The sequence below is a fragment of the Nymphaea colorata genome, chromosome 8, assembly GCF_008831285.2.
Source record: "Nymphaea colorata isolate Beijing-Zhang1983 chromosome 8, ASM883128v2, whole genome shotgun sequence".
NCBI lineage: Eukaryota > Viridiplantae > Streptophyta > Magnoliopsida > Nymphaeales > Nymphaeaceae > Nymphaea > Nymphaea colorata.
Window position 1 is genome coordinate 2,970,228 of NC_045145.1, and position 15,628 is coordinate 2,985,855.

Sequence of the window (15,628 nt, forward strand, 5' to 3'; positions counted from 1 at the left end):
TTGGTCCACGAGAAACCGTAGTTGGAGAGCGCAGAGATGGAGCTCAGCAACTGGGGGTTATCGCAGAGGAAGAGGCGATCGGCGGGAAAATGGGGGTTTTCATGGGGGAGAACGAGAAAGCTCGAGGAGAGAGGAAGAGGAAGAAGAAGCGAGGATGAGGAAGATAGGATAACAGGGAAGCGGGTAGCAGGGGAGGCACGAGGTGGTCGGGGCGAGCGAGAAGAAGCCCTAACGGGCTTTCTCTTCTGCGAGGGTAAATTTCCCCCGAAAAAAAGTCGGACCCGGGAGGGTCCGACTTTTTTCGAGGGAAATTTACCCTCAAATTCATTATTTACCGTGGTAAAATTTCCGGTGTTTGATAACACCAGGAAAAGTCGTACATTTTTTTCTTTTTTCACTCGGTGCACAGTATTTTCCATGGCAATCAAACGTGGCCTTATATTCACATACAGTCAGATAAAAATGTATACGTACACGTTCACATTCACATATAGTTACATAGAGACTAGAGAGGGAAGGAAAAAGGGATGAAAAGAAGGAAGAATAGCCTACTGGGCAGTTTTAGATTGTTGTGATGGTGGATCATTTCTTCTATGCTCAAGATTGTTTGTGCAATCTTATTAATAAGCATTCCTTTTGTAGTATGATGCTGCTGGTTGGGCACCAAAAGAGTATAATCCAGAGGAAAAACAATCTACTGGTGGCTATGATCAAGACACTCATCGAGCTAATGACAAATCAGCACTCCAATCAGGCTTTGTCTGGGATGAAGCTTCTGGCTATTATTTTGATGCTGCTTCTGGATTTTATTATGATGGCAACACAGGTAGTACCTTTTTTTTTAACTGTTTGAGACTTTGAGTAGTGTTTATCCTTGTAGTACGGTGGTCTTCACATCTTTTCAAATAATGTTATTTGCTAGGAAGCAGAAGGAAGAGTTCTCTTCATGCTTGTAATTTGAAGCATTTTGGATTAGTTTCAGTCTATTTAGCTCCATCTTGTGAAAAAATAGGAAATATTTGTAGACAAATTTATGAGTGCAGTTTTTCGTTGTTAGTTGGAAGCAATATTCTTCTCATGCAATGTTTGATGAAACTACATTTTCCTGGGTTGGCGAGGGCCCTTTAGCTTGCAAAAAGATTGTAGCAGAAAATGTATTCCTTGTATTGGCATGGTTAGTTCTGGTGTAAGCAAATGAAACAAGTTTTTCCCCAGAAAGGATCCTCAAATGTGAGGAAATAGGTGGAGGGTCCAATTAATTTTGTTTCACAAAATTCATTCTGTGATCACAAGTAGGTCATAAGTTAAGTCTCCCACCACAAGTATGATTCTTCTTTGCCTTTCATGTGGACTAGAATCTGAATCTATCCTCGCCTTCCAGTGCATGTGACGTCTTTACACGTGGACACATCTTTCTTCCCTTTCTACCTTTCTGCTTCTGCTAACCCCTACTTTGTGTCATGTTTCTGTGTTTTTTTTTCCTTTGGGCTGTAAACTGTGTGCTTTGAACGAATGACCTTTTATTCATTTTGTACCATAGTCGCAAATCTGGTTGTCAGGTCATTATTGTGATGTTTTGTCAGGAAAGTTTTAGGATTTTAAATTAGTACAAGTAATGGTAGTCAACTTTCTAAATCTTTTTGTACATTCTCAGCTCACAAATTGAGTTTAATCTTCTTGTTGTGGCCTACTGCAGATATCAAATATTTTATAAGAATATATGTCAACAGAAGTAATCATGATGGAAGAGACATACCTATGTTGAAATGTCATCGATGTCTTGCTGAATGAAGAATACAGTGCTTTCTAGAAACTTAGACAGTTCCCATCATTATGCATGAAAAAAGTTGCTAGCATGCTGCATCTGAAAATTGCTTTGGGCTTTTTTCTTTTTCACTTGGTTTTTGCATTTCTGTAATGCACTAACAAATGATTCTTTGTGAAATGTGGAGAAAAGGAAAAATAAGAAAAGCTAGAATCTTTCTGAAAAATCTCCTAGAAGTTTTGTTCTGGGAAAGTTCTTCATGGAATCAAACAGATCTAACATGATTTTTAGCCATAACCATATTCCTTTTACAGAATCGCCTTATGTTAATCAATTTTCTCTGCTTATTTTATTTTATTTTTTATTTTGAGTGTAGGACTTTATTATGACAGTAAGAGTGGAACCTGGTACTCGTATGATCAACAAAGTCAGCAGTACACACCTTATGTTGGTCAAGGTGACAAGGCGTCTGAACAATCAAGCGTTGAACCTTCCAAGGCAGATGGTTCAAGCAGCAAAAAGATAGTAATATCTGCACCTCCTTCTACAACAGCAACAAATCAATCATCAGAGAAGAAAGCTTCATTACCTGATGCTGTTCAGGCTGCCGCTAGTGCTGCCTTGGCTGCAGAAAAAAAAGAGAAAGAGAAACAGAAGGAGATCAAATTAGCTTCTAAGAGTAGTATTCTTGCTAGTAAAAAAAAGATTAATAATGTTTTAACCATGTGGAAACAGCGGAATCATGAGGGTCAGGCAGCTCGTGTAGTCCTCGACGATGATCACTCCACAGCTTCTTTGGATGATAGGCCTGGCATTTCTTCCAGTGTGAATAAATATAAATCTGATGTCACTGCAAAAGATACGTTTACCTCTGCTCCTGTTTCAGCATCACTAAATCATGGGGCTGGTAGCAGCATTACATCAACTGCTGATCAGTCGGCTATGGATGTTACTGCTAAGCCTCGTCCTGTGAGCAATAGCTTAGGAGGCACAATAATGGGAGTTATCAGAGGTTCTGGAAGAGGAGTTGTAAAGTCAGACACCATTTACTCAGGCTCATTATCATCAGTAGTTACTGGTAATAGTGCAAATTCAGCGGCTGCTATCTTGTCATCTCCCGCTTTATCTCCAGAGGCACCAGCAGTTGTAACCCCGTTCAGAACAGATGCTTCTGCTTTGGGTTCATATGCACCTGCTACTGGAGGTGCCACCAAGAGGCGATTTTCAGAGGCACCAGCACAGCGTCCAAAGGAGCAGCAGCCTCAGACATTGTACAGGGACCGAGCTGCAGAAAGAAGAAGCCTTTATGGATCATCTGCTGGAAACAGTATGTCAGACCTTGATCTCGATGAAGGAAGTATGTTTTCCATTGCTTCATGGTACTTTTTCCTTTGCAAGTTAGAAGCATGGATTTAGTTCTTTCAACAAGGAATACTATGCGGGGGATGAACGTCCTTAGTAATTATCTTTAGTCTGTCACCAACTTTAGTCTGTCGCCTTTGAGGCCTTGAGGTTTTATTATTTATGTAGGTTTTTGTTCACTAATTTTTAAAGCTTATGGAACCCACCCACATGGAGGACTCTATGTTTGGATTCTTACAAAGCTCATAATGTAGAACATACTAATCCATGCATCATTTTCTTACTCTCCTGATGAAAATCTTGTATGGACCAGTCATACTGGACTATACAAGTTACCTTTGCATATGTTCCATAGAAAATATGTGTGTGTGTTTGCACCCCATACTCCTGGTGTACTTGCTCCTCTTTCTAAGCTGTTGGATAAAATTTAATTCGATGGTGCATAGAAAAGAAAAGATCTATCAGTTGGCATGGTTGATATATTAATGGGTTTCTATAATTAAAAGTAAGAGACTTTGCTTTGCTCAAGTAAATTAAGTATGAAAACATCCAATTAAGTAAGATGGGGGAGGAATTAGAATTCTCATCAACTGCTTTAGATTTAGATGTTTTCTTGTTCAATTCTTTCTTTTACCAACATGATCTCTAATGTGGCTGGCTAAGGATTAGAGTTGGCGGTAAAACCTTCAAATTGAAAAACATGAACTCAATACCCAGTTGTTTTTTGGCATAATCTGATTGGAGTTGGCTTAATTCAACCTCTCTATAAAAAATAAATAAAACATGTTTTTTCGTTATCTCTACTATTGTGATGGGCTATGGCCCATGAGTAGAGTTGATTGTCCATCCCATTGACATTCCATGAGTATGATTTACGACTGTTTTCCATTGGCTTTTCTGCTATAATAAGAATTGAATGATTGGACAGTGTGGTGAACGATGTAATGCTATCATATTTGGAGCTGAGTTGTCTAGCTTTTGGCTTTAGGTCGCCCTATGCGCCTGAGACTGCAAAATCAAATCCATGCTTCTCCATGTTTATGAATGTGTCATGAAATTAGTGCCTTAGCAAGAACTTTGTTATTTTCCTTGGTAAGAACTTTGTCATTTTTTATGTAAAAAATATATTGGAAATAGTAGAATGCCCTTTTTCTGAAAATGGGGTAATTCGAACGTGTGCACCATTGCATATCTACAGAAAATCATGATTTTGATTGAATAACCTATTGAACAGGCTTTTGTATCAGTTCTGCTGCAATAGGAGTGGTTGACCAGTTAAATGTAGAAGATGATTAAATGTAAACATATCTTCTGCTGCATGACCCATTTCAGAGTCATCTGCATCTCTAGCTAATATGCTGAATCTGGTCGCTTTATAGGATTAGCTTAGAAGTGGAATCCACTCTCTCTCTCTCTCTCACACACACACACACACACACACATAAGTAGCTTACGTGGAGTTCTTTCACTTTGTTCATATTCCTTAGATGCATGTTGAGTTTGATCCACTGTATATGTATGTGAAGGTCATGGTGGCAGTGCGAGGGGGAAGGTTTTGTCGGACATGAAGATGCCTTTTCCTCCTGGAGTTGGGGTAGGAAGGCCCGCTGCTGCAGGTGATGGAGAAACATTTGAAGTTATTACAGCTGACAAAGCCATTGACGAGAGCAATGTTGGAAATCGTATGCTGAAAAACATGGGCTGGCAGGAGGGCTCGGTATTGTAGCTGTTTTGTCTTCTCTTCTTTTGGTTGTGGTTGTTGTTGGCATTGTCTTTGGCGCTCTTGCTGTTTCTGTTATTAATATCTTTTTCCTTCGTTTGGCAAGTGTTTTTTTCTGGGTGAGATTTTGACAACAGGCACAATTGGCCCTCTTGCCATCCCATCGTGGTTGGATGTTGCCATTTTTGAACTTGATCGTGGTCATGAATGAGGATTATGTTTTTTATTTTTGAGGTGCAGGGTCTTGGCAAAGACGGGAGCGGCATTGTTGAACCGGTTCTGGCACAGGCTACTGAAGAGAGGGCTGGATTGGGTAGTCAAAGGAAACCTGATCATTGGTTGGAGTCTCAGTCAGGCGATAGCTACAGGAGTATATTGCAGAAGAAAGCTATGGCAAGATTCCGCGACATGTCATGAGATGCAGACCTGCGTCCTCCAGTGAGGGTATATAGGCACTTCTCTGTTGTGTAAATTTTTTCTTGAAATATTGGGAGCTCTTCTTTATGCTGCAAGTATATTTCTTGTAAGGAAAGCCTAATGTAAAAGGGAAGTTATTATCCTGCAATTCGATTTTGCTTCAAGCCTATGTTTTTGCTTCTTTTCTTGGCACAGTCTTGACTGGATATCTCATTAGCCTGATTCGGATGCAAGTCGCAGTCTCAGTGTGGGTCATGTACCTGGCCGGCAAGGCGGTGGGGGCTGACCTCCTCCCAGCCTATTCTTGGTTCAATTGACGATGAAACCAGTGTTTTGAAACACTGTTTTAGAGTACTGAACAGGTTAAGGCTTAAGATATTAAGTTGGCTCTCTAACCAGATGAATGTGTATCAGGCTCTGGCTCATTTCTTGAGAGCTCTTAAACAGACTTGCTGCTTGGTTGGTAAGACTTTTTTTTTTCCCTTCCAGAACTTGCACATCATGTTACTGAGTGCAGAATACTCACACAGCTTGCATTGAGATCCACCCATTTGCCTTTGACGATGGCAAGTATCACGGCCAGACGATCTTTTTGGCTCTTTCTTTCTTTGGCCGTCAGTCAGAGGCTTCCGTGCGGCTTAAGCAGCTATCCTGCCGGGCAATGCTCAGGGGCAACCTAAAGAGAAAAATCGTAAAGTAATTTTTATTTTTTGTTTTTGTATTTCTGACGAAACAGTGTTCCCGCATGGTGACCTTTCCACTTGATTTTTACAATTATTTTTATTATCCACTATTTATGTCTCAAACAACCCTTCGTGGTTCTGTTTATCATTATACTAAAAAGCCCTTCGTTTTTAAAACTTAAGAGTGATTAGTAGGTATTAAAACCTTAAGCGCTGGACCTTATAACGGCTCATCCTTGATATATATGTTTTTAAAATGAATGATTGAGAGCGAAATACGAAAAAAAAGTTGTTATTTAATACCAGATGACTAAATTATCCTATCTCATTTTTATTTTTATTTTTCTGTCATCTAGAGGGTTTGTTATGTACCAATGTCTTTTATCATATATATATATATATATATAGGGTAAGTGATAAAAACCAGACCTCTTAAAACTTGTATGGATTAAAGTGTTTTAATATTTTTAATTGTTAATAAACATTAATTTAAAATAAATCACATGTCATAATTTCAGTTATTTCTTGAATATATATATATATATATATATACTCTATCAGTTGCTAACGAAGACACTTTTCTCTGGTCATCCTCAATGAATCCAGCACTTGATACACATACAAATGGAATCTTAAATGCATCACTTTTCATTTCCGCTTTTTAATGAAAAAAAAATATTGCCACAACGTAAAAATAAAGGCATCAAGTGAGTCTGGCGTGGCACAATTGCCCACACCGGACCACAAGTGGCTCTGCCACTGCTTAGTTGCCTTTTCTTTGAGCTTAAACTCTCTTCCTAAGTTCTTACAAGAGTTCACCAATTAGGGCCTCTGCCAAGTTCTTCACCTTTGCTTTCTCAAGCTTGATATGCACTTAACCTTGAAGCTGACTTGTATAGTTGAAGAGTTTGTTTTTATTCCTCCACACCTTGTACTTCTAGTATCAAGGCCAAAAAATTCCTTGATGTGATCTCCAATTGCACCAGAATGTGAAAACTTCTTAAGTCTTATGGTCTGCTCATGCCATATTTTAGGTGACCGAAAGAAACCTACCCTTTAACTAAGGCTTCTCCTTCTCATCTAGAGCTGCTTTTGGGTCGTCGTGCAGTACACTTTTCAACTCAAGTGCCGCGAATGCTATTATTTGCAATCCAGATGAGTAATTACACATGGGAATCAAATTTAGGACATGTCGACAGCACACCACCCAGACCAACCATGTTATGCCCCTCATGGCTTGTGTAGCCAACTTACAATCGGACTTCAACGCTCTAAAAATATTTTCAATGGGTTGTTTGGTCTGCTTGAGTCGGGCTGACACAAGTTGTCCCTTGTCAATGTATTTCAATGGCTTCCATGGCACTTGAAAGGCTTTCGAAAAATGGCTGAATCATTCAACCAACTTCCAGATGGTTGCATCCTTCAATCTTTTTTGTTTTTATTTTGCTGTTCTTGCATTGTTTTTCTAAACAAAGAAGTTAAATAAGTTTCTTTCGTATTTTAAAATTTTTATCAAGTATCCAGTTTCCCTTACTTCTCCCCAACGTCAGCTCCTACGACCCACCAAATAATCTCTAAGATCTTCACAAAGGCCAATCCTTGTTTTTCAAGAAATATACGAGGACCAAACAGATGTTTTACAAATTTTAACATGCATTTTCTTTTAAAAAAAAACTTGTGAATTAGCAAAAAAATTTAAAATAATTCAAAAATTAATTAAATTAAAATAATAATAAAATAGTACGTAAATAGTTAGAGATGACACTTGACTCTTCCGACCAAGTTAAGAAGATTGCATATTGCCAGTACTCTGTTATGGGCCTATGATCCACATTCGGATATTCAGTTTTTCCCATCCTAGGTTAAAAATGTGCTGGATGGAATCTAGAACAAGTTATTCTCCACCACTACAAAATTTCAAAAAATATACATGATAAATTATTGGCGCAGCAAAGTACAACTCTATGTATAGATATCCTGAGAACTACTTCCCACTTTTTGCATTCTGTACCCAAGTTGAGAAAATAACTGGAACTGACTAGAACACCCTCAAGACGGGTAATTCTTTTTAAACCTTATCAGAACCAATGTATAATTTACTGCATCTGAATTCATTAAATATTTATCTAATATATATTAAAATAATTGTCTGCAATATTTTGAAATTCACATATTTTGGGAAAGGAAGACCTATGCTTTTGAAACTAGTAACTGCCATATATAAAAGACCCTATATGGTAATTCGTAGCTTACACTTTACCCACGACCCATTACGTTCGGGTTCTGACGAGTCCCAACTTGCCCTCTAACAGCTTCGGTTGCATGACAACATTGTTAAATCCCCTAAGGTTTTTCATAATGTTAAGTACATTCTAACATGACTAAACATACCTCCTTTAATTTCTCAGTTTATTTTCTTGTTGTCAATCATTCTGCCAAGCAACCATTGGGTGTTAGCTAAGACTAATCTAATCTCAAGCCGTCGTCCCAAAATTTCGGCTCTTGGAGAAAGGTTAAGTACAAGTCAAGTTTTCATTTTTTGTAATTTATTTGTGAGAAATTCTTCTTGTGGTTGTACCTTTCACAGTTTTATTATGTAATATATTTGGCTCTAAGTGAGCTTATTAAGACTTGTAAAAAAATGAGTTTGGCAAGATAAATATGAAGAAATAATTTCTCGGCCCGGGTTGGCTTGAACGGCCAGCGGTTAAGTTTTCATCATGCAGTTGACGTGAGTGAACTCTAAGCTCAAATTTGATATTCATTCTAACCAAGTTAGCCCTAAGTTTGATTTTAATCAATCTTAAGCATTCAGCTTTCTACCACTCATTTGGGGTGATTGAAATTTTATCCAATGGCTGGATGAAACTTGAAGGTCCTCCCATTCTTCCTGCTTCTAGGATCTGGGGCTGCATCGGAGCTTGTAGCGGGGCCGCCTTCAGCTCGATGGAGCGCACTCCACACTTAAAAGCTCACCAAGAAAAATTGGTCAGCTCAACTTAGCCCAATTATCGTCTCGCTAGTGCTAATCAATCTTATTTTTTCGTTTATGAAATCAATCACAAATGAAAATGCACAAGAATCAGGTAGCGAAGAGCTAGAATTTTTACTAATATCAGAGGCCACCAAGACCAGATCAGGTCTCCAAGAGTTGCAGACATACTGATTTCGGGCACCACCAAGAACAATTATTTGAAGGCCAACATGCTCTCTATCACCACCTTGATCTGCCCATTAGATAATGACGTGAGAAACTTCCAATCTTCAACCACGGTTGCAAGTGGGCGAGATTTGGTATGAGTAAATATACTAAATCAGATCTCTATCTTTTAATGCATTTTGCAGGCCGGAATACGGTCCATTTTTGGCCAACACCAATGATTTTAGCAAATCTAGCAAAGACTTGGAACCTATAACTAACGTCGCGAATTATATTAATCTAGCTTGTGAATTTTGTCAATCGATATATTTGGGAGAGTTCAATGATGCAGTGCGCCGGATGTTACTGAATAGTTAAATTTAAAAATTTATTAAAAAAATATTAAATTAGTATTTAGTTATTATTTGTGATGCAGTACAGTAGTTTTAGTGATGATTTACATAACAATGGAACGATGAAATTTTAAGCATCTAACAACTATCCAGCACATACAGCCTTGAGTTTTTCGATCAACTAGATCTGATTTCTATTCATTTTTCAATGCATGTTCCTAATTCGATCCATCTGCAACCTTACCCACAAGATCTGGGATGTTTTAGAAAAGCTAAGCAGATTTAGGTAGCGTGAGGTTCATCTGACCCGCGCCTCCTTCCTTCCTTAGATAAATATAAATGAAAGATCTCGGACGTCACGGACAGCGCCAGTCATTCTCTCTCTCTCTATTCTACAGCTTTGCTCTGAGCCCTTTTTTTTTACCATGAAAGCCATTTTTTCGATTTGGGGTTTTCAATGAATAGATCTTGATAGCAAGTCGGCCAATTATCGTCTTTCTACTTCTCCTGCTGTCGTTTGAGCGCTATATGCGCGGCCGCCTCTGCTAAAAGCAAGAAGGTGATCCCTTCTCTCTGTCTTTGTCTCTCCTTCTCTCTATATCTCTTTGTCGGTGGACAGGAGTGTCCTCGTTCTGCTTTCTCTCTTTCTGTTGTTGCCTTGTCAGAGGTGGCTCAGTTGGTACATCTTTTTTGTGTTATTGAATTGTAGAGGAGGCAGAGAGGGGAGGAGGGAGGGAAATAGGGAGGTGAGAGTGCTTTCTTGCCCCCCAACATGAGGATGTCCTCGAGGGCTTCGGGCATCCCCAGAGGCAGGCAGATCCAGAAGACCTTCAACAATATCAAGATCACCATCCTCTGCGGCTTCGTCACTATTCTTGTTCTGAGGGGCACCATCGGTGTCGGCAATCTCGGCGGCGGCGGCGACGCCGACAACAATCAGCAGCTGATCGAGGAAACGAATAGGATTCTGGAAGAGATCAGATCTGATCACGACCCGGACGACGACGTTGAAGTCAGGGCTGCTACTCGTGGTGGTGATGGTGGTGGTGGCACTGATGCCGCCGGTGGGGACAGCGGCGAGAATGCGCTCGGCAAGGCAAGTGAAGCGACAGCAGGACTCGTCAACGTGACCTACACTCTGGGCCCTAAGATCACCGATTGGGATGAGCAGAGGAAACTCTGGCTTGCTCAGAATCCAGAATTCCCCAGTTACATAGATGGTAAGCCTCGGATCCTCCTTGTGACCGGCTCCCAGCCGAACCCTTGCGATAACGCCATCGGCGACCACTACCTGCTCAAGGCTATTAAGAACAAGATCGACTACTGCCGCCTCCACCGGATCGAGATCGTCTACAACATGGCTCATCTGGACAAAGAGCTCGCCGGCTACTGGGCTAAGCTTCCGTTGATCAGACGGCTGATGCTCTCACATCCAGAGATCGAATGGATCTGGTGGATGGATAGCGATGCCCTCTTCACCGATATGGTCTTCGAGATTCCGATGCACAAGTACAAGGACTACAATTTCGTCCTCCATGGCTACGAGGATCTCCTCTTCAACCAAAAATCGTGGATTGCTCTCAACACGGGCAGCTTCCTCTTCAGGAACTGCCAATGGTCGCTAGACCTGTTGGATGCCTGGGCACCCATGGGACCTAAAGGCCCTATTCGAGACGAAGCAGGGAAAATACTCACGGCGAACCTTAAGGGCCGGCCTGCATTCGAGGCCGACGATCAGTCCGCGCTCATCTACTTGCTAATCACTCAGCAGGAGCAGTGGATGAATAAGGTCTTCATTGAGAATTCTTACTTTCTCCATGGGTACTGGGCTGGCTTGGTCGATCGGTATGAAGAGATGCAAGAGAAGTACCATCCTGGCTTGGGGGATGATAGGTGGCCTTTCGTCACCCACTTTGTTGGATGCAAACCTTGCGGGAGCTATGGTGATTATCCAATGGAGAGATGCTTGAGCAGCATGGAGAGGGCCTTCAATTTCGCAGACAACCAGATTCTTCAGATTTACGGTTTCACTCATAAGAGTCTCAAAACTCCCAAGATCAAGAGGACAAGAAACGAGTCGTCTTCACCTTTGGAAGAAGAAGACAAGCTTCACCTTCGACATCCTGCATTTGTTTCCGGATCACAGAACCAATGAGTTAAAAGCGATACTTGACCTTGTTGTCTCAGGGGTATAGAAGAATTCCTCTCATGCCAAGCTTTTTTTTTTTAAATTTTTGGTCTTTTAATTTTAGGTCCTGCTTATTTAAGTGTCTGGTAATTGATCCATCAATTTCATGGTACGGGATTTTTTGGTTAGTTCATGTCCACACAACAGTATCTTGGAACGATTATTTGCTAATTATGTTGTATTATTGTATGTTCTTCCCCTTCAGCCAGAATGTTCATGAAGAATTCTCTTCCTTTTGCCAATCAGTTCGTCCGCTTTCACTTATTTTTCTTATTTATTTTTTTCATCTAGAAGAAGCACTCTTATTATTATTACTCTACATTGATGTGTTTTTGGGTTGGTCATCCTGGTCTTCCATTTAATGGCGCTTAATTCTTGAGCTACTCTTTTGTGTTCTATACATGGTGATTAAGAGAACCATTGAGTAAATTATCTTCATAAGTCTAAGGTCTCCTTCGGATTGCTCCAGCTAATACTAGCTTAAATTTTTTGTTCACTTCTCTTTATTATGTAACACCTTCTTTTAGATGCCTTTCCCTCCATGAGCACAGCTAAGAGGGTTTTCTGCTGAGGCTATAACTAAGTTTAGAAGTTCTTGAGGTAATAAGAGAAATGCAGAATGACAAATGAAGTGTGTGGCTCCTCAGCCACTTGAAATACGTATGACATATTTCTGAATGGAAAGTTATGGTTAAAATGTTGGAATCATGCATACATGAAGAGCCGACCGAGGATGCTATGGCGTGCTTTGACCAATGCAGGGAAGATGAACGCTTCTCATCTGTGCGGACCTTCTCTGGGCACAGGTGATTTAACGTGCAGGTGAGCAGGACCTGTCCGAATGTATGGATGTATCACAATTATTCTCACTCTTCATTGGCACACTCGCACATGGAAAATTTCCAAGAATGATACACGTCCAGGTGAACACGTTATGAATAGATGGGTCTTCGAATTCATTATGTTGGTCCTACAAAATTGTTGTTTTTGCATATCAACCTTTAAATCAGAGCAAGACTTCATGCAGAATACACAATAAATATGGAGAATAAAAAGCTGTTGTCTGTGATGTCATTAAGCTTATACTGTATGTTAAGGAACTAAACAAACCCAGCCTTATTACATGGTTGGAAAACTTGGAATATAATCCTGGTGCTAAACTCAAGGTGGAAGCTGCAGTAACATGGCATGTGCAATGGACAAGAGCAACACCCGGTTCTCTTCATCCTACTTGGCTTATAAGTTATAAAATTTCCTAACAACCTCTCCCCTTCTTCCCCAGGCAACAAAATACACAGAATGTCGACATGTCTGCCAGTGCTTCCAAGTTTGCATGTGCATACATGCGTCCCTATGTAGTGGGTATGTATGAGGAATCTGTTTATGAGGACCTTGCAACGAGAACCATAATTATGGATGTTTTTGTCATAGTTTGTTAATTAAAGCATATACTAGGCTGGGTATTTCTCATACACGAGTATGTTCTTTGGGGAGGTAAAAGATCCTAAGTGTTCTCATTGCGTCAAGTCTTGATAATGGGTAAAACATTAAGCATAAAAATTTAGTTGTGTAAGGCGAAATTCAATAGTTTATACCACATTAAAAATTGATAATAAGCTGGCTTGGACAGAACAAATATGCACATCTATAGCTTTCTGCAAGGTCCTGGGGCGCTCTCACTCTCTCCTTCATTTGTGACAGCCTCTTATATGATATATATATTTTTTGTTAATTGAAGATCTCTCTCTCTTTCTTTCTCTCTCTCTCTCTCTCTCTCTCTCTCTCTCTCTCTCTCTTTGTATTGAGGCCTTTTATTTTCATAATGCTTTTGTTGTTAGTTCATTAAAAAACAGTATTACGGTGGCCTTTTTGTATAGTATATTTTTTCTAATGAATTGATAACGGATAAAACAATTATGTGAATGGTGTTTGAGAGGCAGATTGTTCATTTTTCTTGAATGACCTAGACTCTGTATATTTCTGTAGAGGAGCTGTTAACAAATTGGCAGTCCTAGGGTTTCTATTTTTGGGTGAATTCCTTATGAGATGGCACACTGGGTTGCCATCGAAATGAGCACACTCATGTTGGAGAGAGATATAGAAGAGGTGCAGTGGCCTTGCTTTGAGAGGAAGCTTCCCTTTTAACCTCTTACGGTTTTAGAATAAGGTTCAACTTTATCATTTTACATTACAAGACAATGACTTAGTTATGATCCATTATGGGGTTGCTATCATAATCTCCTTTGACTAAGACTGAAGATGGACCTCCAATTTTTAACTATCGTTTCTACAGTAAATATGCCACTTTGTGACTCATTCCATATTTGGATCTAACTAGTTTCTGTGTGTTTATGCATGTCCCTTGACTGCAACCATGTGCATTCGGGCATATCTTGAGTTCTTGTTTTGGTAGCGCCTGTAATTGTTTTTGTGCCTTACTTCCAACTAGCTATTTGCAAATCAAAGACAACTCAAGGAAAAAAAGGAAAAAAGGCACCCAGTGCATTCTGTATATTCCCGCACGCAGGTTTTCCATTCATGTAAGTACGGATTTTGTGTTTGTTCATGCAATTCTTTTACAGATCCGTCTTATGGTCACAAATCAATTTTTGCTTGCTTTTTTTTTTTGATATTTCGATATTAAAGTTGCAGTTATGGCAATTTTACTCAAAGCGGGCCAAGGAGAAATATGTCAAGTTAAAAAGAGAAGTTTTATAGATTGGAAAAGTTTCATATCTGGATGGGTTGAGGCATTTATCCAGCAATGTATAAAGAAGGAACAAAAAAATTGTCTTGATCCTGCGGACCGTCAGATAGTTATCATTTTCACTACCTTTGTTGATGACTGGGTTAGCAAATCGGACTTTTGCAGAGAAAACTGTTTTGGGGAGACTTGTAGAAAGAGTAACTAATGCTAGATTATCGGCCAATGCATGTATGACGTAGTGCTGCTTCTTGATGACAGGATATATTGAGCTGGAAAGAATTAGACAGCTAAATCTAAGAATACATATTTTAAGGGCAATTCTGTCCGAGTCCATGACATAATGCTTTGACAGATTACCTTGTGTGGTTAGCCTAAAATGATTAGGAGATCATTTTGCCGTCATGTATGCTTATCTGTCATCGCCAGAAAAGTTTATATGCTGCTTTGAGTTAAGAGTGGTATTTTCCAAATTGAGCCCCTTTGAGGGACAGAAGATATTTAAATGTGAGAACTTTTTTTGCGACAGCATTTTGGCAGCTACTAATGGTCTATAACCCAAGAATTTTTAACTACCAGAAGTAATTCATTCAGTTTTCTGATTCGTCTTCAGCACGTTTTTTTTCACAAATAAACTGCATGACTATTAATGTGGTGTTCACTAGCTAAGTTGAAGCCTTTTTCAGTACAATGAACAAGCTGCTTCTTCTTGGTTTTTAGCGGGGAACTGAACGGGCCGGCACATTTTGAGATACACGTCGTGTTTTTGGACCAGGATATCACTGAAAAATCAGCACTTAGCTTGCCTAATATCAGGCTTGTGTCCCTTCTGTGCACATGTAAATTGAAAAGTCCAATTTAGGTGTTGTATATATATATATATATATATATATATATATATATATATATACCCAGTCTTCTGTGGACTGATTATTGTTGGCATCATGACAGGTCCCTGACACATTCCTTGTAATTACTTGTCTGTAATAATGAACAACAACATTGGTGATATCTGCAATTACTGTTCGTTAACTACCCCACTTCTTATCAATGCCAGATTCCTGCCTTTCCATTTTAAAGATTTTGATCATTTAGTTGGTATTTGTAAACAATTTTTTTCTTGTAATTTGAACCTTAGATACCTGACATTCATGTGTACTGGCAAGCCATGAAAAGTCTAGTCATCGGTTCCCAACCTTAGGCCGAGAAAGTACATCCAAATGTTTTTATGCAGCACCAAGGAGAGGTTCAATCCTACATTTACCTTCACACTTACCTTCAAAAACAGAAAAACAGA

General features: G+C 39.6%; 2 protein-coding genes across 17 annotated transcripts in view; both read left to right on the forward strand.

The window, feature by feature from the left end:
- LOC116259190 (SUPPRESSOR OF ABI3-5) overlaps positions 1-5,433 on the forward strand; it is a 56,302-nt gene extending 50,869 nt beyond the window's left edge. For all 16 annotated transcript variants that reach the window (XM_050079022.1, XM_050079029.1, XM_050079030.1 and 13 more), the window contains 4 exons: positions 643-826; positions 2,142-3,122; positions 4,654-4,844; positions 5,088-5,433. In XM_050079022.1, the coding sequence (XP_049934979.1) occupies positions 643-826; positions 2,142-3,122; positions 4,654-4,844; positions 5,088-5,264 (1,533 nt within the window). In that variant the 3' untranslated portion in view covers positions 5,265-5,433. The remainder of the gene's footprint in view (positions 1-642; positions 827-2,141; positions 3,123-4,653; positions 4,845-5,087) is intronic.
- A 4,358-nt stretch (positions 5,434-9,791) lies between these two features.
- On the forward strand, positions 9,792-11,869 carry LOC116258778 (probable xyloglucan 6-xylosyltransferase 5). Its single transcript, XM_031636162.2, has 2 exons — positions 9,792-9,998; positions 10,149-11,869. The coding sequence occupies exon 2, from the start codon at positions 10,212-10,214 to the stop codon at positions 11,592-11,594; it is 1,383 nt and encodes a 460-aa protein (XP_031492022.1). The 5' UTR covers positions 9,792-9,998; positions 10,149-10,211; the 3' UTR covers positions 11,595-11,869.
- The last annotated feature ends 3,759 nt before the right edge of the window (positions 11,870-15,628 follow it).